Genomic DNA, 25,591 nt, shown 5'->3' with positions numbered 1-25,591 from the left:
TGCTCGGTGACATTGTAAATATTCATTACCTATTTCAATTCCAACTCCCATTTTCATCAACAAGTCCCTAGCTATTCTTACCCTTTATAGACTAACAACTCGACAACATCCGTCTTGTTAATAATGCGCTATATTGCACAATTTATTGAACAACAGTTTGAAATGTACACTAGCTTGACATCTTTCGTCACAATAACATCAAGTGATGCGTTGAAAACAGACTGAGTATTATTCATCAACTGGCAAACATTTTCCTCTTATAACTCTCTAACAAAATCACCAAACATGTACTTTCCATTCCCAAGCACAATAATGAGCATTTGCGTAAACATTACATAAGCAGAGTATCATCCAGCCATTCTCTTTGTTTAGCCCTAAAAGTTTTAACGTGTACCAAATCATGCAATATTGATGACAAAACGGTACCGAGAAAAAAATTGCACTTTTGTATACGTGCGAGGTTAGTGTGAACCACAACTTGCACGTATACAAAAGTGCAACTGTTTTCGGTATCATTTGTCATATAATTGTATAAATTCGTACACATTATCACTTGTTTGGGCATAAGAAAGAGTATGGATGGATTGCTAGGGAATTTCTGTTCTGATTAAGTTGGATTTTTTTGCAGAAAGGGCCAGGTTATTTGACCAGCTCTCAGCCGGGGAGGAGGCGGATTCCCCCCCCCCCCACCCAAGCTCTAAGATCTCGGCCATCGAGTGAAGAAAAATTATGAAACTCGGTATATGCATAGAACAACTTATTATAAACATACCCAAGAAATTTCATGACTATAGGTCAAAGGGTTGGGGAATTATGGCTAATTAATTATTCATGCGCACGAATGGTAATTCTGCTGTATAGACCTACATTACGTTGATAGGGAGATTCAATTTTTACGGCGCGCCGGAATTTTTTTTTTATGTTTTGGTATCAAAAGATGCGCAAGGCTCGAGGCTAAAAAGTCATAACAGCTCGGGTCGCAATAAAAACATTCAAGGCTATCACGGAAAAAGTCGGGGGGGGGGAGGGGGCGGATTCCGCCCCGGCCCCTTTAGGGTTAAACAAAAAAGTATTGGAAGGGGTGGGGACTTTCTTTTTTGGTGGAGTGTAGTTACATTTACAGTTATGTTGGGGAGAATAAATAAATTATCAGGGAAGATTGGGCTTGGAAGAGTGACTGTCCTCGTAACGCAATCCGAAATAAGTACTGTATTTCAACCAAACTATTACCCCTTGGGAACATTTTTAAAAGTTAAAGCAGTTCCGCCAAAAATATTTAATGGAACAACACAGAATAAATTACCCTTGATATTATTTTTGGCATTCTAACAAAAAAAAAAACTAAACGCTTTAAGGGGGTCATAGTCGAGAAAATACTTTCCAGACTTCAAAACGTCTAAGGTTAGTTATAGCCATGGTCAGTGAATGGAAGGAATTTGCATTGTGATGCTCTAGTGGGTGCTTTGTGTTTAGGATCCATAGAAATACGCTCCATTTTTCGAAGCAGTCATCCGCTTGACAACAGCAACAGCAGCGGCGGATGCCTTCAGTTCACAGCTATTGCAATGCAACACTCGTCGTGTTGACTACAACTTCCTTTGCTTAAGGGCGAACCTGTTGTACAGACCGTAAGTTCCTTCTTGTAATTTGGGACTCTTTTGTTTGTCATTAAACTCGGTGACATAGAAAAAATTTAACATTTTGTGATTAGGACTGGGAATTGTTTTTCTTCTATTTCGAGCTCAATGGTTATGACCTTAATTGGCCATGTCAGGGTCCGCATTCACGATTATATTTGATGGTGGTATCATAGTCTAGTTTTTGTCGCAATTTTTTTTGGTTTGCCACGGTTTCCGAAAATTTGTTACAATCTTTTTGTTATAAACTCATGATCAAATATTGGAATGTGTTTTCTTCATTTATTGTCTCCAATTAAAAAGTTACTTTCATTCCAATCGGCATTTTCGCGATTAATACACTATTTTGCACACCTCCTGGATTGTCCTAGATCATTTGCAACGACACCAGTGGTGATTCTGCATTCCTTCAGAAGCTTTAAGCCAGCACGGGCTTCCGTTTCCAGCGCTGCATGGACATTTGGGGACGCCAAGTCAACTGTAGCAAATTCTGAAAGTGAGTATTGTTTTGGATGGCGTTTAAATCTTACCTTCTCATATATACAAAAATGAAGAAAATCGCCCAAAAAAATTATTCCTCGTGTACATCATCTAAAATTTTAGTTTAACTCCATTGGAAGACAACAAAGTTATTATGGATTATAAAGTTGGACCTTTTTTACACTTTGTAGTGCACCCTCTGTTGGAAGAAATCGATGACAGCAAAAAATGCGGAGTGTGCTTACACGCTGTAGTTTCTATTGTGGCATTTATTTTGGCTTACGGTTCCCGTCATGTCTTTCTTTTTTCAAAACCGTTTTGTTATATATCATGAACAATTATTGGACGAAAATTCAATTCAATTCAACGCATTTTCATTAAAATGTCGGTACCATCAACAAAAAGTGGTTACTTTTACGTTCAAGATTTCCGTCGATTTTCTTTGTACATCTTTACATTGCGACTAAATATTTAACAACATTTCATTCAAAAGTGATTCCAATTCAAAAAGATTTTTTTCACGATAATAATACTGCTTTCTTTCAATCATCATATTATTAAATAATATTTTCCCAAGGTTCTCTTCAATTTTCAATCATGTTGCGTCAAAAATCATGGTAAATAATGCGACGCAATTTTAATCATGTGCGATGTGTTATTCTGCAGTTTTATCTCCAAAAAGAGTGTCGTATTTTTGTCAAATGGGCACATCGTGACCCACATTGACTGAAGTCTTTCTCTTTTGGAAGAAATTGATGGAAGCAATTAGGATGTATGTAGCGTCGACACTTTTTTGCTTTATTGTCGTGTATTTTTTTCATCCAAGGTTTCCGTCTAGGTATTTTTTGGGGTCATAACGTGACGACTTATTATCGAACGATATTTTCCATCATATCAATATCTATTATTCTGGAGTAATTTTCTCCATAAATAGCGTATTACTTTCATTCAATTGAACGTGACTTAAATTCGCAAACAATTGTTTTTGCGATTAAAACACTAAATTTTCTTTAAATGACATTACATTATTTATTCTTCTTCTATTCCTGTCAAGTTTCTTACTTTCTGTGTCAAAAATGCGATGAGTTATTCTGCAGTTATTGTCTCCAGAAAGAGTGTCCTATTTTTGTTCAATAAAAAGTGACTTATTTTCGTTATGAATTTATCATGATTTTCATAAATCATATTAAATTTATTCCGGAATGGCTCTCATCAATTTCCAAACTTGTGTAAAATATCATGGGCAATAATCGGGCGCAATTTTCATTAAATGCGATGTGTTATTCTACAGTCATTTTGTCTAAAAAAAAAAAAGGTTTATTGTTCGTTTTATAGGCAGATTGTCATCTGCATATACAAAAGTCTTAAAGGTGCTGACCAGTGTTTGTGTAGGACGCCCTCTTTTGGCAGAAATCGACAGTAGCAAAAGCTACGTACAGAGCGTCCAAACACTGTTGTTTTATTGTCTTTTATTTTTTCTTCCCACGTCTCCGTCTTTTTTATGTCAGTACATCACGACTAATTATCGTCAAATTTTCATATCAATACAATTTATTATTTTCGAAATATTGTCGCTATAAATGGTGTTTTACTTATTTTAAACTCAATGTGACTTCAATTCGCAATCAATTTTTTGTCGGGGTTAAAATTATTCCACGGTTCTTGTCAATTTAAGTTGCTTAGTGGGTTTGAGGTTTCAATGTTGCTCATTACAAAAGAAATTGACGGCTGATCCCATTCCCAGTAGAAGCATTCTTTAACTTTTGCCTTGCACGCCCAAGCATAGACTGGGTATAAAAAAGCCTTGCAGATGAATTAATGCACATGATCCCTTGTCACAGGCTACGCCCTCATGCATCCCTTGCACATGTAGGTGCATGTAGACGGCAGGTATACCTAAATTAATGTACAAGTAAAATACCGGGAATGACCAACGCTTGGTGGATGTTGGAATAAGGTATAGTTATTTATTGATATGAATTTAATATGTGTATCATGTTATACAATTAAATTGGCAGAACTACAATTATTCAAAAAATAGTTCATTTTAATTAAAAAAGAAACACAATACTGCTGATAATTGGTTTGTTTGAAAAAGCTGGACGTTAAAACTAATTAATTTATTCGTTTACAGGCTACACCTTAATCCCTAGCGATTGGGGTTCTAAATTGTCTTCCGTAGTCCCTAGTTAAGTTTGGATATTTGTTGTATTTTCTTGCAGTATCGTATCCAGCTTTTGATGTGGGGGGGGGGGGGGGCAACCGCACATCCGCGCCGTATGTTTTTATGCGGACACTTGGCCTCCGTAAAATGAGCGGGGGGGGGGGAGGGGGGGTGCTGGTACCCATCTTTGAAATGGGGGCGCTCTTCAAAACTGACCATTATTATTAATACTGCAAATTATATGACCATTTTCACGGCGCATTGTAATGAGCAGGTTCTCTTTTTTGGGATTAATGTCAGAACTATCTAACCATTTATTGAAATAATCGCTGAAAAAAATGTTTGTCATAAAAATCCGCCGGGGGGGGGGGGGGGTGGGCAAGGTAACCCGTCCCGGATACGCCACTGACGACCAATCGTCAGGCCACAATTCAATTTAATGCATGATTTAATTTTTGAGTAAGCGTGTCCTCCAGGACTATCGTTTCTGTGCAAAAGTAAGGCAAATGTTGGACTGTGAATGCAGATTCGCAAGGTTTTTTCCTCCATGTTGACACAAAACACTATTGATGGACACAAAAAAAATATTTTGTCTCAATATTCTTTGTTTTTTGTAGATTTTTCATGACCAATTATCTGCCCAAATTTTAATTCAATGCGTGATTTATTTATTGAGTGAGCGTGTCAATAAGGACTATGTTGTTTCTGTGCAAAAGTAAGGCAAATGTTCTGTTTGGACTGTACCTGCAGATTCGCAATTTTTTTCGGCGTGTTGACACAAAACACTATTGACGGAGAGAAAAACAATATTTTGTCTCAACATTCTGTCCATTTTGTGGTCTCTCTTTCATGACCAATCATCTTGCCACAATTGATTTAATTTTTGAGTGAGCGTGTCCACAAGGACTATCGTTAATTTGCAAAAGTAAGGCAAATGTTCTGTTTGGACTGTGACGGCCAGTGCTGTAGTCGAGTCCACCCCATCCGAGTCCGAGGTATCCGAGTCCGAGTCCTTGGTGTCCGAGTCCAAGTCCATTTGAGAATCTCAAATACACATCATCGTGGCTGAGAACTAGGTTAAAGTTTATTGTTTGACCCCTTTTAATTGAAAGCAAAGGTCAAATGTAATGTGTAGTATACACTTTTACCAAATTCATAAAAGGTTTCGCCCTCAATGTTTTTTTTTAAAGTGAACTTCAGGATTTAAAGGGCTTTTCAAGTGTAAACAACTTAAAATATTAAAATCCCAAATTCCGATCCTTTAAAAAAAAAAATGTTGCTGGGAAAATTGTCGCTGCTTGTACTCAGAATGCCGTGCCAGGTCACAAGTATGAAAATTGCGTTCTGGCTTAATTAAGATTTAAACTAAAACATGCTCATTACATCTTAGAAAGATAAGCATTTCCAACATCGTCACGTCACGTAGGGCTAGCTACGTAGCCTACGTAGGCGAGGCGGCACGTTCAAGTTGGAGTGACTCTCGACACGTTATCTTGAAAACTAAAAACTAATAATATCACTTTCAATTGTCTTAAATGCTGACTGGTAAAGGTTGAAAGAGTAATTCTGAATGAAAGCAGTAAGTACTAAAACGTGAGAAATCTTGTATTCACATCTATTTGTAGTCGATATCCAAATAACTGCATCAGTAAAGTGCCTTGGTTTGCTCAATAATAAGTGCTTTGGTTCACTCAACATGGCCTCCTTGGACCCCCCCCCCCCCCCAAAAAAGAAGAAAATTGTTCTGCTTCCGGTTTCCCTACCTACCCAATTCTGACAGCCCCTACCCCTAGTTTTTTGGGGGGAAAATGAACAAAAAAAACACACCCAAAACCATCAATTACTATCTTTTACCTTTAAATACACGCAGATGCCTCCATATGATCGTACATAAAAAGAATACATAAAAAAGAATTCCCCACCTACCTACCCTATTTTCGAATGCCATGTAATCGGAAGCAGAAATATTTTCCTTTTGGGCCTTGGCACCCAAAACCTATAGTTCCTAAGAGTGTCCACTAAGAGTCGGGTAGAGTCTCAGTTCAGTATTGACAAAACAATAAACAACAATTTGCCTTGCATCTACCTATGGTGTATTTTTTTATGCGGTAATATACAATTTCATAGAGTTTACAAAATATGTTTGCATTTATTAATAAAATCATCTGTTCTTTAAAAAATCAGTACAATACTCTCAACCAGAAAAGAAAGGTTTTCTTATAGGATTCAATAAGTTTTAGCTCCAATATACTAGTGTGTATTTATGCTACAGTTAACTACTAAAGTTATAGAGAACATTTCGAAACGCATCTCCTCCAACACAGGGGCACAAAAAAGATTTATCATTGGTAGGACATCACAAAAATAATGCATGAAAGGAATGTACGCCAATTATTTTTTAACAAAACTAAAAACCTGTACAATCACTGAAATAGGGATAACCAATTGTTTTTTTTAATATAATTTATATCATAATAATGTACATGCAGTAATTCAAAGATGCCAATCCCAAAAACTGCCAAATTAACAAGGTTGTGGAGTTCATCACGAGTCAGTCACGAGTCGCTTAACAAGTCATTTAACAAGTCACAAGAAATAAAGATGTGCCTTTGTTCCAAGTTTATCTGAATAGCTTGTGAAATAATTTGGACTTTTTGACTTGTGACTGACTTGTCATAAAGTCAAATGCAACATTGTAAATGCGTGAGATAAAAACACAAAATAATATGTTATGAGATAAGAAAATGATATACATGTACATATCATTGCCTGGTACGAAGTGTACATGTCTACCTCATCTTTTCTTGCAAAGGCTAATTGGAAATAATTACTAAGGGAATAAATGTGTGCTTGGCTGGTTTTAAACACTATGTTTAAGACCGGTTTGGAGTCTACTCTGGACGCTGATAATGACCCAAGCCAAAGATGAGGCTGTTTAATATAGCAATATCAGTTGTTTAATACTGGCCAAGCACATATTTATTCCCGTTCTTAAATACCTCTGCAATCAAACAAGTAAAAAATTATCAATTTCTAATGATTTTGTTCGACAAGTTTACTTCATGTTTTTTTAAACACCCCTCTAGCTATGGTATGGTACATGTATGTGCCTCTTGTGAGAAGTTGTAAACAACTCTGAGGAGATTGGTGCAAGCGTGGTGCGTAGGCTACTGTGTGATGTGGCACTGAACGCAGCGGTGCCGCAGTGGTGTGAATTTAGGACAATGAAATACTTACTCATTGGTAGTATTACGCATGCTCTAGTGAGGATTGTGAACGTTCGACCAGAAAAAGGGGCCAGATTCATAGGAGTCCAAATTGTTTAAGACCAGCCATGTGACAGGCTCTCCACCAATAGTAATGGGTAACTTGTCTTAGGTATTTATGAATGCCTAATAAATGGATGGTACTAGTGAAAAAAAACAATCAGATACAAGGGTTACCTGTTGCATTACAATTATGATAAGCTAGTTTCATGTACTTGTATTTTCAAGAGAGTCCACCTCTTCAGTTGTTTTGTCTGTAGTGTCCCCTATTTGATTGCTCTCCCATGCAGACCACTCAGTGTCCATGCTGCTCTGAACAGCGCCCTCTGCTGCCTGGCTGCTGCTAGGTGCTTCTGTGAAGGCCTTGTCGAAAGCTGCCAGATTCAATTCGCTTTGAGTGGTGGGTAGTGCTGGTTGGCCAGTACTCCCCGGTTGGCCGGTACTGGAGACAACTACGGGTTTTTCTGGGATTGTCTCTGGTTGCTGAGTGGACTCCCCAGGCTGTACCTCTAGTCCTGCAAGGCTTTTCTGACCACGTCTCTTGCCTAGAATCTTGATGTAGTTTGCAGGAACCAGGCCTGTAGACTGACCATCCACACTTGCCAAGACCCATCCTCTAACCTTAGGCTGCATCTCTGCCAATTAAACAAAAGAATGGGGTATGCATAAAAGAAATTCAGTTGAGTGAAGATATTTAAAATGAAATTCAATTCAAGTCAGCAGTCTAAGATTGTGAAAGAAGTTGATACTGTGCTTTTGATGCCTCAAAATTGATTAGGCAAGTTCGTTTTGTCTCAGCAAAGTTTGTGTATTATTTTACCCTCTATGAACCTGGGCCTCCACAATTTCATCATATTATGAGGGATACATGTACGTGGTAATCATACACAATTTTAAATGCTTATTCAAATGTTACCTTTGGGAGCAAGGTTAATCATGCTGCCAGCTTTGAATGACAGCTCATTGCTTCCTTCAGCCTCAAAATCAAACTCTGCCCTCGCCACAACATGATCTTCCTCACCACTAGCCCATGCTGGTTGATCTAGTAACCAAAATCAAAGCTCGACAATAAACTTCAACATAAAAAAAATAACAATTGTTATTATATAACAGTATCTTTAGGCTAAGGATGGACATTTTCCTTTAAAGTTACCCTTTGACAGTCTCACAACTTAATAAAAACAGGAAAACAGGCTGGCAGTGAAACAACCTCCTATTTGTACACATGTACATTGTATTATTAGTCATCCCATTTGCACTAGTGTAACATGGAATAATGCAGTGCGTCTGTGTCCCACATGCCACGAGACTGTAAACCGAGATGTGGGATGCAACGCATTACATTTTTCATTTTACACAATCTCAAGTGGGATAACAAATTTATCTTCAAGCAAACTTGATGTAGAGTTAATTGGTGTGCTATATTGTGGTTTTCTTATTACACGTGCGTGCAGCAGGTATGACGCAGGCATCTTAGAATATTGCAATACGCAGAGTGTGGTATGGACTGTGCTACATGGGATAACGTAGCAAGGTTTGTTGCCAGGATCGACCAATCAGCAGCGAAGATTCAAGTTCGCTTAAAGATAATACTCTATGGAATTTCCCCTTGGGTCTATGATATGTGAGCAGATTTGGTGATTAATTATGCAAAACAAAACTGCATCTTGACCTCAAAATTCTGGCCATTCAGTGGGCGCCATCTATCCAGTCTTTGGGAACCCGTTGTTGTATTTAATACAATAACATGCAAGCTTAATTGACCAATTAGCAGCTTAGTCCACACTCATTTCTAATTGAAATGACGTCACAATTTCTAAAGTTGACTCCAGCTGATTGGCCGTCGCGCAGGGTCACATAAACTTTGCATTGCTCACATCAGACGCAGATTATGGAGAGATCTATTGAGCAAAGGGTGATACTTGGACTAATATCAACCCTTCTATACATTTTTCTTTACAGGCAACTAGTACACTGTTAAATGGTCTATCATTTAAAAAGAGTAGGAATGTACTTTAAATCACTTGTCTTCAATCTTACACTTTTTTTTCAACATATTTTTTCTTTCGTACTTGCGTACCTTGTGTGTCATCCTCAGTAGAACACAACAGCTTCCAAATAATATAGGGTCCACCGACCACCACAGCAAAGAACATGAAGATGGGCCATGATGGCGCACCCTTCTTCTTCTTTCCATTGAGTTTCTCCATTTTCCCGACGAGCTCTTCTGTTGTACCTTCTGCCTTTTCCCACAACTCCTCAGCAAACTCCCGGCTTCTTAACCCTAAAAAAGCCAGCAGACGACGATAGATGTAGCGCAGTGTTCGGAAGAGTGCCAAGGCCGTAAAGATGTGAGCCAGGTGGACTTTGAGACGTGAGAAGTGGTCAGCCACGCCAATGACTGCTCTAAAGCTGTTGTAGACAGTCTGCAAAGTCGACTCCATCATCATACTGATGGAACCAAAGGCTTGGACAATACTCTCAATTGACTGGAAGGCTGGACGACTATTCTCTTCTGCCTGGCGGAGAAACTGGTTGTAACCAGCCGGATCCCCACCACGACCAAATTGGCCCTGTCCAAAGTGGCCCCCTCCACCAAACATCCCACCTCCATAAGAACCCCCTCCATACAACCCACTGCCTCCGTACATCCCTCCATAGCCCCCCATGCTATTGCCAAAGCCACCATAACCACTGCCATAACTGTTACCATATCCAAGACCACCATATCGATTGACAGGAGAGCTGAATGCCGAACCTTGCTGAGATGGGCGAGTGGGTAGCGGCGGTGGGGCTCTGGAAACAGCAGGCCCTGCACTAGATGATCCAGGTATCGGTAGACCAGATGTTGATGAATGCTGACTGACTAGTGTCGGCCTGTAAGGAATCATAGGAGGGTATACAAATTATCAGTGCGCTCAATCTAGAATGAGTGATGTATGTTAATGTTGTGATCATGGACCATAACTGTCCATTTTTAAACAAATCTTTTTGGACCTATCTGAGTGATGTCACGACTTTTAATATTGAACTACGCCTGAGGCCTACCTACATTGTACAAGTTACAATATGAACAAGCATTTACTTTTAATAGGTTGACAATCATGGCAATGACAATGTCACTGTTATAAAGGCAGTGGATATCTAGCCGGAGAGACCAAACCTTTAGTAAACGTTAGCTTGACGATATGAAATGAACATGCGCAGTTACTGTTTTTTGTACTTAGACATTTTCCGGTGACAAATTTTAGTCTGGCTCCATGCCAACATTATCGTTGTAACTTCGTATTCACAAGATGGGAATCAGACCATTTTATAATTTCGGACTTTATTTCCCTTTTAAAAAAAATCCTCCAGAGCCACAAATCTGAAAAAGAAAATGTAATACTCTGCAATAAAATGTTTGAGACATGTTAAAAAAAAGAAAGATGAATATTCTTATTTATTTGGGGATGGGGAAAAAAAAACCTTAAAAATGTGGCGGGGATCGGGATCGAACCCGAGTCATCCCGCTCAGTAGAGCTTTTGCTTAACCACTACACCAAACGTGCTACACAACTTTTGTTGGGAATTTAATACATCTTATAATTCAGCCATATCTTAAAGAGTACAGCGCCCTCTGTTGATATGGATTGCCGCCGGCAAACCTTTAGTAAACGTTAGTTTGCCGTCATTACCTCCGGCAAAATATCCACTATCTTAATAAAACAAATCTTGATTCTATTTTGATCGAAACAAACATGACAAAACAGGGGCCTTACACTCATGACTACACGGTCACACGATCACCCAAAATTGGAAATATTTCTCAGTCCAAAATGTGTATCTTCATTTTTGCAATGATGATAAAATTTACAAAAATAGGCATATGAAAAACAACGTTGCAACGTTCATGACGTCCATGGTTCAGTCATGTTGTCAGTACTTTGCTTTATTATTAAACAGATATTCATAACGTGATTAATGCTGGTCTTAAATCTCACCCAAAGTCGCCAACAGACGAAAACGAGCCTTGATTGTGCTGGCCTGCCCCTCTCTCCCAAGGTTTCGGTGGGGCGGCCATTTTGTTAATAATCGCTCGATAGATCGATAAAGATAACAAATGAGGGCGCTGTGTAAATCAGCACACCATGCCACACCAAAATTAGGCCGTGTCCGAAACGGGCTTCCAGAGCTACGGCTACGTCTATTGTCAGCGCGTCCCCGCGTATTTTCAATGGGCGCAGACCTAGACCTAGCTCTAGACAACTGATTCGGATGCAGCCTAATATCAAATTAAAGGTCGGTAAAAATCATTGATCTCCATTAGTAAGACGGAGATCAATGGTAATGATACAACATTTTGCAAACATCGAAAAACAAAAGTACCAAATAATTCTGAAATATTTTACTTGACTGTAAGTGAATAACAAGCATCTTGTTAAATAATGGCACCTGACAGATGAGCCTTCATTTCCAAGAAAAGTGACATTTTTGTATCAATTGCAAACGATTGTCGGCCGACTATCGTTGGAAAAAAAACTGACTATTTTTCAACTTGACCCACTTAACCAAATTTATATAGTCCACATGTTGTTTGCAATTTGGTTTCTCATCCATGAACGCGTGTACAAGCCAGCAAGGCTGGTTTCCTAGACCTGATAATTACCCAATGTTAATTATAATTGTTCTGTTAAGTCTGAAGCAGGGTCTGGGAACCAGACTACAAGAACTGCATTTTCCTTGATTTTTTTCTTGCATCTATTAACACAAAACTTTTAACAGGTCAGTGACACAATATATGCTATAAAACAATACTGACCCCTGGCCAAATCCATATATTTCAGAAAATTACAGCATTTTTTTTGTTTCTCTAACCACTGAAAAAGTACTGAGCAATAGTAAAAGCCCCCAAATTGAAACATTTTTTCCTCAAATGTTCCCAAAATGGAATTCTAGATTTTTAAAAGTCTCTGGCTACAAATTTGGTACCCCCCCTTTATTATATTCATTTTATCATGAATAGCTTTATTGATTTTTTTCAAGATGTTTTTCAGGCACAACACAATTGCACTGACAAGTCTGACATGTGAAAAGCTTTCTTGAAAATTAAAGGTTTTATTCAGAATAATTACAGCAATGCACGGACAACAAATGCTTCATGTAATTACATATGCATTATTTTCAAAAATTGAAATAACATTAACTCAGGGTCCAAATTTTGATAGTTTTTAGTAGATCTGTATTGTGTTTTTATAGGGAAAAGGTAATATTTAAGACTCATCATTATGAATGAAGATTTGCGGGACTGAATAGATTGCAACATTGGCTGATGAACAGGTTTAAAATTCATATAGTACATAAATATGAATAATTGCCTGAATTACAAACAATCTGATCACTTCAAATTGACAGAAACCTTCCATATTTTGTTTCCAAGAATTTCACAAACAGTTGAAGCCTGGGCTCAATGTCATGGCATTGCTTAACAGTTAGCAGAAAAGTTGAGCTTACTATAGCAGAAAATTGTGCTATCATTAAGCACTATTTTATGGGGTGGATCGGTTGAGGGGCATGTAGAATTGTATTGTTACGTCACTGATTTAAGCAACTTTTTCCTCTGGGTTAAGCGTGCTTTTGCTGTTCTCACTGCTCCTTGAAATAGATGGAGGCTCTGTTAGCAGAAAATTGTATGCTTAGCAGCGCCATGAAATTAGGCCCTCTCTAATATTTGGCAAATAAAAATAAAATGCTGTTGATGTGTTTAGTTGATGTATCCATCAAATGCTACTACATTAGAATGCCACTTTAATGAAAACGATGGTGTCTATAAACAAAATGTTCCTAACAGTGGTCGTTCGTTATAGTGAATGTGAATCATAATAGAATTTACTATTTTGGGAGCTTAAGTGGATGTTCGTTATAGCCAAATGTTCGTTATAGCGGTGTTCCTTATAGCAGCGTTTCACTGTTCTTCCGTGAGGTCTATCCATGATTGCTATTTTGTGGAGCGTCAGCAGGATGAGTCACTAATTCAGAGAGAGAGGTATTATTGGTTGGTGTTGATGGCAACTTGTAATATTTGGAGCTACGCTTAGCCTAAAAGTTGCTGATAACTGACAGGGATCTCTCAAGGCCATGTTGACTGGCATTTCAATTCAAACAGGTGTTTTAGCTGCTGCTAGGTGACATTGTTGATTCGCGCTGATGAGGGCTGTTGATTTGTTGATTAGTTAGCAAACTTCACAGGTAGTAGTTGTCTCTTGCCGACCTTGTCCCATTTTGTTGACTTCAAAGTCCAAAATGAGTTGGACTTTTAAGGGTGCATAAGCAGAACAACGCTGGCACTGACAGAGGATGGTTGCTTGGTGATTAGGGCTCTTGATCTGTGGGTAAAAAGAAGATTGACTGAACAAGTGAACAGTGACCACTGAATTATTGCTTCATGTACACATGTATATATGTGTGCATGTGCTTACAGATACTTATTGTCCACAAGCTTTAAAAAGCTCTATGAATGCTGTTCTTGAACAATCTCACTGCATGTTTGTGTCGTAATAAAATGTTTCACTGCTTACACCTGTTTCACAATTGTAATCTAAAACTTTAAATTTGCTTGTTTTCCCCGAAAAAAAACCCACATTCTTGACAAGGTCATTTAAGAATTTATACGAAGGCTATTATACCTCTTAACCCTAACCTTCCCAAATCCTCCACAATCCTCTTTGCAAAATGGATGATTTTGCAGGATTGAGGCTACATGGCAAAAATGTGAGGCTGCATTTTGGAGGATATTGCACTGTGTCAAAGTCTTAGGCCAGACCTTGTGTTGTTTATGCTCAGCCGTGCATAAGTTTAGGCCTAGATTATACTTGAAATCCTCCGCACTGCTCTAGGATGTCAAAGGCTCTGCCTCAACATATTGACAGTGATTGCTGGAGAATTTTGCAGGATTGAGGCAGTGGTCACCCCTCCAATGGACAACATTCAAGAAATAATAGAGGATTTTGCAGGATTGAGGCTGTATGCATTTTTACATGGAGGCAGTTGGAGTATTTTGCAGGATTGACTGTACACACCTTTTATTTCTGAGTAACATTTCTGGTTGAGCTGCCTCATTCTTGCTTTGATTTGGGATTGTTGACTGTCACAAAATGGAAAAGGACCACCAGCAAGAATAGGGATACACCCAGAATGTTGGCAAATATGGCCAGCTGCACGTCAGTGATCATTCTGCCTGGAAAAATCAAAATTAGAATATAAAAGAAAAATAAAATAACGGAAAGCTGAAACTGTTTATCACATACCACACCACAGGATTCCTTCTCCTTTTCATAATTTACATTTTTGTTAAAGGAAAGAAGCCCGCCCGTGACATATGATTAAATCACAGGCTTTCTAAACCTTCAAATGCAATGATGCAATACAATGAGGGGGGAAGTTTGTGCTAATACTGACATTTCAATATGCAGTGTATTTTTATACATCTTACATTGCAATACATGAGTCACGAGTCGGAAAGGGGGTCAGACAACTCAAACCGTTGAGACAATTGACTCCGGACGGCTGGACCCTTGAGACAACTCGACCGTTGAGACAACTCGACCGTTAAGACAAGCTGACTCGCATTTTAAGGGGGATAGTACTAGTACGGACTGGGGAATATTCATAGTAGGCCCTACCAGGGATTTTTGGTTGTGTTCGGGTTTGATCATTGGGTTGGGGTTGCTTGACGGGATACAACTGGGTTTGGCCCAGGGGTTTAATGCTGGGGTTTTATGCTGGGGTTTTCCAAGCTGAGAGAGAGGGGAGAGAGAGAGAGGGTGGATCATTTGGCAGTCGCTATGAGGTAGGGAGAGACGACAAGTTTTTTGTTTTGCCGTGGGGATTTTGTTGCCATGTCCAGCCGCGGGAGGTGGGTTTGGGGTAGCCTGCTTGGCTTGGTCGGTTCATGCCGGGTTGATGGGGCTGGGGTTGCCGGACAGGGTTGGCTTATTTTAAAGTTTAGGAAAATGATGGCGCCATCCCATTTATTGGCACTGTGCTTGGGATGGGCGGACATAAGACACATGTGCATTTCGAACGATGATAGGGAGTCGGGAACTAGCTTAAACAGGTTTCCGCTCATGAAAGCTGCCCTAGTTCTCGAATCCATATCATCGTTCGAAATGCACTTGTGTTTACAAACGAGATCCAGTCTACTCATTATCATAATCAATGTATCACACTCGGTAATGGAATCGCACTCGGGATACAGGGACCATTGAAGGAACACTGGGCACGACCACATCGCGTTTTCAAACACGAGTCATAAATTTAACGTGTACACGATCTCGAGGGGAGCTCTCGGAATTGAACGGGAAATTTCACTTTTCATCTGGATCGTAAGTAAACTTTATAGTACCTCGATCTTAATCATCGATCTCTACTTGTACCTTAGGTGGCGAATTTAGATATTTGGTGGCTGTTTTGAGGGTGAAATCTGATATTTTGTTGGGCAATGCTGGGTTTTTGGGTCAATGACAAAATTGTGCCGACCGCTTGATGCAGTTTAGCTTGGACCCTACTATCGCCAGACCATGTCCGAATGTACTAGTTGGGTCCAAATTACTCGGACTAGGGCGGCTAGTTCTGCAAAAGTCAGTTTTGAACAGAACTCGTAAAAAATAGAGGTGTCCTAAAAGTAAAAGACATGAAAGATAAGGATTTATTCCGGACAAGCCGGGAGCAACTATAGAATGCAGGGCCACGCCGAAGCAAGGTTTTTTATTTTGCCTGGAGGCGTGGATGGAATAGGAGTAATAGATATGCAAACCTGCAAAAAAGTGCTAAGTACAGCGAAGGAATGCACTGCACTTGTCTTCTAAGCTTCTCATGAAGGATCGGAAGGGAGGGCGTGCTTGTAAATGTTTTGGGGGCACTGTCTGGAGCGGCAGAGGCGCGGAGTCTTGGAGTCGCAGAATCGCGGAGACGTGGGGCACTGGAGTGGCTAGTGGCGGAGGCGCGGAGTCGCGGAGTCGCAGAGACTCGCGCCGATAGAGGGCGCAATTCTCGGCGGAATTTTTTTGAGAACGAAGCATCCATATCCATTTTAAATGGGCGGGCCAATTAGGAAGGGAGGAGGGCGACAGGGCACTGTCTGGAGCGGCGGAGGCGCGGAGTCTTGGAGTCGCAGAATCGCTTTAAATGGGCGGGCCAATTAGGAAGGGAGGAGGGCGACAGGGCACTGTCTGGAGCGGCGGAGGCGCGTAGTCTTGGAGTCGCAGAATCGCGGGGCACTATACACTGGAGTGCTAGTGGCGGAGGCGCGGAGTCGCGGAGTCGAGTCGCAGAGATGCGCACCGATAGAGGGCGCAATTCTCTGCGTGACGCGGGGCACTATACACTGGTGGCGGAGGCGCGGAGGCGGGGAGTCGCAGAGACGCGCACCGATAGAGGGCGCAATTCTCTGCGTGACGCGGGGCACTATACACTGGTGGCGGAGGCGCGGAGTCGCGGAGTCACGCACCGATAGAGGGCGCAATTCTCTGCGGCTCCACGACTCCACGATCGATTTTCGGAGGTAGGTCGACTGCGGTTCCACGCCTCCACGCAGCCGTACGGAGGCGCGGATGTAGAGTAAAGTGGCCCTGCATTCTATAGTTGTACCACAAGGCGGACATCAAATGAGAGACACGACTGCTTGTTTTGTTACGAAATCAGGTTTGTCCGGAAACTGGGCACAACTCACATTCCAGATCATTTTTTTTTAATCCAGTCTCCACATAAAACACACCACCAGCCATGTAATTTTATTTACAACAAATTCAAAAATATAAAATATTTTGTGTTATAGAATATTGTAGAACAAACTCACTAGGAAAACGTGTGATTTGCCCTCCAAAGAAACAGGAAATTTATGACGATTTCCACGTACCCTTCGTACGCTGTTTGGACCGTTCGTTTGTGTGACACGTATAAAATTTACTCCACTAATGTAATGCACCCTTAACTCGAGTCACACAACAGCTTTAACGTTTAATGGGTAAAAACTGATCAGCTGAATTATTTTTCGGATAATTTAAAGCCGTATATGCACAAATTACTCAAACATACTGATCAGGAACACAAAATAAATGGCACTTTCATTCATCGCTTATCTAAGAAACAGATGATTTTTCTAAGAATAAAGAAATATCGAATTCATAAACTATCAACTATCGCCGGGGTAAGCTATTGCATATTTATAGACAACCAACCACGTTGTCCAATCACAAGCTACTATTTATTAATATTTATAAGAAAATTGACGAATCAGCGGGCGTTCGGTCTCTGGGAAACAGTAGACAAAGGGGGAAGTCGATGGTGGCGGGAGATTGGGACGATTTCTTTGTGAAGGGGGCAGCAAAACAGAGAAACCCCCTCGGCACTACACGAGCTATTTTTACAACGTAAATACAATTACCACCGATACACACAAAAAAGCACGTGGGTCTGAGGACCATGTACATGTACACAACGCACGCCTTCCGTGCCAAGGTTAGTAGGGCTTGCCCGTGAGTAGAAGGGAATCCCCACCTTTTCGGGGTTTGGAACTGCAAAAGAGGAATATTTTACCAATTGCGAACCGAGTATGAGATGGACTCTTACTGCTCCAAAAGGATTTATTTCGATGGGATGCTTACTGGCGGAGATGTGAGGGGTATTCCAGGGCGCAATCCTGGACTAACAATTTCGGCGAGTCGGCCCCATCCGTGCCATATCATCGCTCTTTCTGGATTTACACACGTGTGTTCGCCTGCACTCTGTCTGCGCATAATGCTTTTGTCTCATCGTGGATTAAACTATAGCTACATCTGACATTCTGTGGGAAAAATTTAGTGGAAAATATAACGCCCATGCTCTAGTAGCTGCAGGGTAAGTCAAGATTGGAATAAACTCCCAAAACAAGGACAGTGAACGGAAATCGGTAATTGTTATTGTTCCAGGATACTGCAACATAACAATAACATTGTAGAGACTTATTTTGATCCTGTAAACAATGGATGATAATCTAACCGCCCGTGCTGACAAAAGGATAACCCAGACTTCAAAGTAAGTCAAGATCGAGTTTTAAAATGAAGACTTCTATACCTCCGGGATATTTTTGAGGAAAGGTCGTATAGCTGAGAACATAGTCTAAATACGATTTCGTGCAGTTTGAATAAATGATAATAAACAAAGATTGTCACGAAACAATTGAATATTACAGTAAAAGACAAAAGACTTGAAACTGAAGATACCTTACTTATTTCTTATTATACTAAACGCATTTCCAGCTATCTCTCGACGCCAACTGGAAAAATAAGTCACCATCAATAAACAAGCAAATTATAATATATTTGTTCTATTTAACAGCAAAAGAAAATGAGGAAAACAGGCCAAGCCTAAACAGTTTCTTTCATTGTCTGCCATCTTAAAGAGAAATATGTACTCTTGAAAATGACAAGGCTTTAAACACCTTTATTGTATTGAGCTGCTTCAAGGAAACAAGGAATCTGCAAAAACCAACAAGGAAGGAGTTTTTCCAGTATATTTCCTCTTTTGTCATGGAATCCGCTTCGCAACAGTGCTGAAAAACCAATATTATCGGAAAAACAAACTCTTCAAAAAATACAGTTTCACGAAGGAAATTGACGAATACAACTGTTCGTATACGCGATGGATTACAGGCGGAATCTCCGCCTGCAAATGCATCGTCTGAGGTCATAGCAACTGGAGGAGTTTTTTTTTATTGTGAACGACGAGCGAGATTCATTGTATTCGGGGCTCTTTGTTCACTTCCGGGTGAACAACCACAGCGACTGAGGACAACGAAAAAATAGACGGAAACAGAAAATCATCACAGACTCAACAAGTGTTCAGCTCGGGTAAGTCTTTTCGTGTTTTTTCCCCCAAAAGTTAAATTTTGAGAGCTACGAAATGTCCGTTTTTGTTGCGAATGGACGAGAATATACCACGCGTGCGCCGGTCTATTGTTATCCGATTTTGGGCGCCAACTTTTGCACTTCGAATTCTGCACTCTGGTTGATATGGGTTTATGAAAAGTGCATTGCATTCCAGTTCGATATAATCTTACATTTTACCATGTCTCACATAGCCTTATTGTCTTTGTCTTTGTTAACAAAACAATCTTTTTCCTGTTTTTTTTAAGCGCTGGGTTTTTGTTTGTTTTGGTTTTGGTTTTCATTCCTTTGTTTTTGTGAGGTAGGCGTATCCTTTGTCCAAAGCCTGGTGCCCCATCCCTTGTGTGTGTACTTTCACATTGCGTCGTCTGCTCAATCACATTTTTGTCACATCTTGCAGTTCTTATGGTTTTGGGTAAAAAGCTGATGCAGAAAACATTTTTTTTTTAGTGGGGGGGGGAGGGTAATTTACTGGACAGGGAATATTCTTGGTCAAATCAAACTCAAGGATGTTTTTATTGTATTAGTTGATAACTCGGACGCGCTGTTCGTAGCGCGGCCTGTCTGTCCCATTATTGTTGTCTGCAGCGCCTGGCCGAGCTGGACAGATGCGATTGGTCTGAAACAAAACAAAAAGCCAACCCGGGTCTCCGCCAAGCACAAAAGCCTGGGATTTCAGCGCCAAAACACTTTAAGTTATATCGGTTCTTTGTGTGAAATATAACAAAGAGCTTTCACAATTTTCCCCAGACCAAAATAAATGGCCATTTGTGATTTGGAATATGAAAACAATGACATAATTATCATTTTCGATATATTTGTTTATATCAATTTCATTAGGACCGCTGGTGCTTTTTTTAAACATTAATTATAAAACTTTAATTGTAGAACATTGGATTTAAAACAATATTGATACACATCCAATTTTAACATTATATTTTGTCCTGCTAAATGAAAAAAATAATGCTCTTTTTTTTAATTTGTTTTCATTTTTCGTAATGATTTTATTTTACAGAAACAGGCTATTGTTAATTCCATCCAATCTCAATGTAATTTTTGATGGCATTGTTTTGTTTTGCTTTGTTATGTTTTAGATAAAAGTACCTAAAGCAAAGGATACATTAATTTTGTAATCGTTTTGTTGAATTCAGCGCATATTCTTCCTGTTCAATTTTTGGTTTCAAATCCGTTGTGGTACAAGAACTTAAGAGCTGAGTCGTTGGCGCTGTACGCAGGACGATTGCCAAACTGATTTTATTTATTCCTTTATTATTTTGTCCAGGGTAAACCCAAACAGTAAAAACTGGTTTTCATTAGGGCCCTGCCTTAACATAAACTAATGATATGATTTTTTAAAAATGGAAGGTTTTTAAAAGAAAAAGAAGGAAAAAACAATGAAATGATATGCAATTAACAAAAAAGCAAAATCTAAGGAAGATAAAAGCAACTCTCTCGGTAAAATAACGTCACTAAAACGAGCGCTGAAAAGAAAAAAAAATTAAAAACCACAATAGACAAACAGAGAGACTTCAGTACGGAAAAAATGTGGAAAAAATAGAAAAGTATAAAAACAAACATATATCCCTAAAAAAATTAAGAAGTTGAAGAATTACGAAGAATCAAGTAAACCAAGAACACATCAGATCAAATACTTAAACATTATTTAAAGAAACGAATACAAATACTTAAACAATAAAAACGAGCAAAAAAAAGAAGCTAAAATAAAAGAAGTATGAAAAATGTTAATATAAGTAATTAAAAAGTTCAGTCTTAAAAACAGGCAGCGACCGTGTAACTCTGAGCTGGGCACGAAAAGGATTCCAAATTTATGCTCCAGTGACAGCAATAGTCTCGAGAATAATATTCTGTTATAGAGGTAGGAATTTTCAAGGTGACATTTGTATTCTGTCTTGTATCTTAGTATTGTGCAAAACATGAGAAGAAAACAGTCAAGTATTTAGGAGACATAGAGTTTAAACGTTTTAAAGACAAAAACTCCTTTCTGATGATATGAATGGTGTCTAGACCCGCGGGGCTTTAATCACCAACTCACTGGCACACAATGGAAATGTCAAAATTACCTGTACTTCTTTGGGGGGGGGGGGGGTATATTGATTTGATTTCCCCCTCTTGTTATGTGAGCGTCGATTTGAAATAAATTTCAGCGCTATTTTTTTCGAATTGCTATGTTTCTTCGAGTTCTGGGTATGCCATATTTAACGACGGAATAATCCTAATTATTTTATTCCACAAGGTTACGGGTACACAACATAAAATGTAACCATCGGTGGAAGACACTGAAATACACATACGGTATCGTGACCGATGCACCTTGAAATTCACAATCAATGTTAATAACATTACATGTATTTTAAGATAATAAAAACAAGTAAAAACAATCTCCCGCGGCCCCCCAAGCTCCTTTCCTGAAAAACTTTCTAGAGGAAAATAATTGTGATAGAGGGCGTCGTATCAACATAACGGTCTTCGTCCATGTGTTGATACGTCCGCTGCATGCGTGACGAAGACCCACAGACATAATGTCTGTGCGTAGACCGTTGTGTTGATACGGCGCCCTCTATCCCAAGTATTTTCCTCTCTTCATCGATGGAGGGCGCTGCGCAAAAAAAAATGCACCTGTTGAGCAAAGATCCTGTACTGCATTTGTACTGTAGCGCCGCTTGCTGTTGAGTGATGAAGCGGAAAGTTTGGAAGCAGACGTCACGAAGTGGACAATTTTTGGCACCAAAAGCAAAGGTTAGTTTTTGTTTTTAACTGGACATTGGCTTTCAGTGATGCGCTGAAACTTAAGGAGAGGAAGGTAACGCGATCACACGTGTATATTTTGTCGGAAAAAAGGCGAGGGGAAAGAATTCATACACATGGTCTAACTCAGTAACTGTCTATCTATGGACAGATGGAGAGAATTAGGGGTTTGTGTAGTTCAGTGGTTGAAGACACCTCCTGTTTATTATTATTCTTAAAAAAGTTGTGTAGCTTCCCCAAAAGTCTGCAAGGAAAAAATGCAACCTGACACCACTTCCGCCGCTTGTTGACTATGGAGAGTCCATATGGACTATGGAGAGTCAAGACAATTTTCTAAGTTAAGTGTTTCCTAACAAAATTGGAAATGTTTCTCAGTCCCAGATTCCTGTCTAATCATCATTTTTGCAATGAACGACCTTCATTGAGATGATATATGAAGAAAAAAGTGGCGTCAGGTTGCAACATTTTTTCCGTCTGCAATCTTGGAGCACGTTCTATTAATTATACTGACCCTTAATTATTCTGACCCGACTTTCTTACCTGATTTTCTGGTACAAACATGCGAATCGACACACTGACTGCACCACAGTATGGAAGCTAGGTCTGGTTCCAAGACCAAACGATTCTGAATAGTATTTCTAATGTGGAACCAAACTAGTTAGGGAAGCAGGCTGCCCTACAGAATGTACATCAACCAATCACTGACGGTCTACCAAACTGCTCGGACACTATTGCCAAGTTTGTTTTCATCATTTTCAATTTTTTGGACGTCACTTGTACCCCATAATTTCTCTGAAATATCAAAGCCCTGCCCTCTTTCCACAATAGGCCTATTAATCCTGCAGAACTTTATTCAAAATGGTATTGTCCTCTACTTAATTGAGTCCAAAAGTTGGTTTCTAAATGGAACTTTTCATCAACAAATCAGCGACGTTCTACCAAACCAGCTTAAACGTTGTGAACACCTGAGGGCGCATTTTTAAAATGAGTTTCCATGTTCATGTGCTTTTTAGCTGTCATTGTTTTTACCCCATAGTTTCCCTCAAAAATCAAAACCCTGCCCTCTTTCCACAAAATTAATCCTGCAGATATACACCATGGTGTCAACGCCATCTACTTACATGTACCGGTCCGGTAGGTGAGTCCCAAAGTTTAAAAGTAGATTTTCGTTCCCTTATGCGCCTATCAAATTTAAGCGTTCATGCATGGTGAATCATGTTGGTTATGGCCATAGCATATGCGAAAAAAAAATAGTATGGTTATGATTCCTAATAGGAATCATAAGAGGGCCTTGGTTATTAAATATTGCTGAATGCAATAGTATGTTCTGCTTACACAGTATTATAGTCGACATGTACTAACCCTACGGCTTTTTCGTACGCAGCAAAAATTATTGAGACATCCTGTGAGTGGCTGAACAGTCAATTTATTTCCTGCATACTACAGCCATAACCCAGGCGTGTAAATATTTGTGCCTCTGTGGATAATGCGTTGCCCGACCAAATGCAGCAGGTTATTTGAACGTGGAGAACATTGTGGTCTGATTCATTTCTGTGTCCATAAAAAATTGTCCCCCCGCTAAATGCAAAAGTCCAGCATAAATGCGTGTACACAGTGTGTATTTGTGCCCTTGTGGGCTCCAAGTTATAGGGAAGTTTTCTATTGTTAGGGAAATACTTATGGATCAAACGCTCCCAATAGTAACTGTTGCTCAACAGGTGTGTGGTACAAGACTGGGTGTACATGTATACACCCATGCAACAATTGCACTTTAACAGCTCAGCAATAGAGGGGGCTGTTTCTTGACACCACTATTTAGTACAAACCTCAATTTCTGTTCTTTACGATACTGTGTGTAGGCAAAAAAAGAGGCTAATTAGGGTCTATGTTATGCTTGAAAGTTGAAGTAGGAAACCATTCTTTTCTTGTTAGTCAGTGAAGAAAAAAATGCTTTTTAAAAAAAAGCTTTTTCCTGAAGAATTTACACACATATATCTTAACAGCTTTTCTTTCATCAGTTTCCAGTTTCGCTCAATGATCAAGTTACATCAATGAATTATTTCATTCTGAAAACCAAAAGAACTAGTGTTTGTTTCACAACAAAATAAATACTTCAAATGTTCAACTACGACTTTGGCTTGGCATCATATACTTGTGTACAGTAGTTTCACTTTGTAAAGGCATTGATAACAAAATGTAATGTAGTACTTCCATGAATATGAAAAATGGAATGGTCTTGAAGATAAACCAACAGAGGGCGCCGTCACACAACACCATTAACTTTACCCAACCAACCACCTGCAGGTCTCAGAGAACTTCAGTTTGTGAGTCTACAAACTGAAGCCTTTATGTGCAAACCCTGTTAAACGATTGTTGAGTAAGCTGGAAAATAAAGGATAATTCTGACGTGCAGCTGTATGTTTTCCTAGTTTTGATAATTCATTGCTGTGTGACAATTGTTTCAGTACATGTACTTTTCTCACCTTCCACCCCTGTGACCCAGGTTTGAATCAGGCCTGTGCCAACATGTGGATTGGGTTTTCCAGTCCCTGCCTGATTGTGTTGGTTTTCCCTAGAATATCATGGGATTTTCTTCCCACCTCTAAACTGTAATTGATTTGAACAGCATGATTTGAACAGTGCAAAAACAGCATGATTTGAACAGCGCAAATGTTTAGCAGTTGTACTCTTTTCTCTTGTTGAAAATCAGTTTTAGTAATCAGATATCAAGGATTGTGTGAAGCGTTCACGGTCAGGATGTAACTATTGCTTTTTTTTTTTTAACTTTCACTTTCTTCCGCTGTGCCTGGAACAATAAAAAATACTTAACCAGTGAATGAAACTACACGGTTGTCATAGCAAACAAATTTGGGAGTGCGTCAGTTCCGATGTCTGATCTTTCAGTTGGTGTTTTTGTTCTTGAATTTCTGTGCTATTGTCTGTGCTATTGCTGCAAAATTACAATAAATTACAATTGAATGTAATTTTTCTTCACTTCTAAAGCTACAAATACACCACCAAATGTGATAAAATAAAATCTGGATAAAAAAGTAGTCATCTCATCCTCATATTCCTGAAAACCCCCTCCCCACCCCCGTACAAAATGCTGGTATTTGTTTGTGCAGTCAGATACTGGATTGAAGCTTTTCTTTTCCTTGAACATCAATTGACAATTTGATACTGTATGGTGTATTAAAAACAATATTTTTATGTCTGGCACTTTGTGTACAAAAAGACAAAAATCTCGGACTCAATAATTCATAAATTCATCTTCTAAAGTGCTTCCCTTGTCATCAACTGGGAAAGCTTGACATTGAGACTGTCCAAGGCTTGGACCGATTGGTCATACATTATTCCCAATCTTTCTGACGCTGT

General features: G+C 39.4%; 1 protein-coding gene and 2 long non-coding RNA genes across 8 annotated transcripts in view; 1 reads left to right on the top strand and 2 right to left on the bottom strand.

Moving 5' to 3' along the window:
- Nucleotides 1-6,121: 6,121 nt before the first annotated feature.
- On the bottom strand, nucleotides 6,122-11,653 carry LOC119729310 (peroxisomal membrane protein PEX13-like). 2 transcript variants are annotated; one of them, XM_038201931.1, is made up of 4 exons: nucleotides 11,531-11,652; nucleotides 9,628-10,424; nucleotides 8,464-8,589; nucleotides 6,122-8,182 (listed from the first exon to the last, which is right to left on the bottom strand). In XM_038201931.1, the coding sequence occupies exons 1-4, from the start codon at nucleotides 11,608-11,610 to the stop codon at nucleotides 7,755-7,757; spliced, it is 1,431 nt and encodes a 476-aa protein (XP_038057859.1). In that variant the 5' UTR covers nucleotides 11,611-11,652; the 3' UTR covers nucleotides 6,122-7,754. The 2 variants fall into 2 exon arrangements, with proteins under 2 accessions (XP_038057859.1, XP_038057860.1); XM_038201932.1 differs by lacking the exon at nucleotides 8,464-8,589 and having other exon boundaries at nucleotides 11,531-11,653.
- Nucleotides 11,654-12,619: 966 nt separating this feature from the next.
- On the bottom strand, nucleotides 12,620-17,508 carry LOC119729308. The gene is made up of 3 exons (XR_005271216.1): nucleotides 17,383-17,508; nucleotides 14,606-14,763; nucleotides 12,620-13,912 (listed from the first exon to the last, which is right to left on the bottom strand). It is a non-coding gene; the product is annotated as an uncharacterized LOC119729308 (long non-coding RNA).
- Nucleotides 17,509-19,197: 1,689 nt separating this feature from the next.
- LOC119729309 overlaps nucleotides 19,198-25,591 on the top strand; it is a 69,305-nt gene continuing 62,911 nt past the window's right edge. For 3 of the 5 annotated variants that reach the window (XR_005271220.1, XR_005271221.1, XR_005271217.1), the window contains exon 1: nucleotides 19,198-19,414. This is a non-coding gene — a long non-coding RNA (uncharacterized LOC119729309). Of the gene's footprint in view, nucleotides 19,415-22,108; nucleotides 22,208-23,304; nucleotides 23,355-25,591 lie in introns of those variants that run through there. The other 2 variants (XR_005271218.1, XR_005271219.1) reach the window with 2 other exon arrangements.

This window comes from Patiria miniata, unplaced genomic scaffold (genome assembly GCF_015706575.1).
Source record: "Patiria miniata isolate m_02_andy unplaced genomic scaffold, ASM1570657v1 HiC_scaffold_20, whole genome shotgun sequence".
In the NCBI taxonomy this organism is placed as follows: Eukaryota; Metazoa; Echinodermata; class Asteroidea; order Valvatida; family Asterinidae; genus Patiria; species Patiria miniata.
This window is presented reverse-complemented; position numbering and strand designations above follow the sequence as displayed.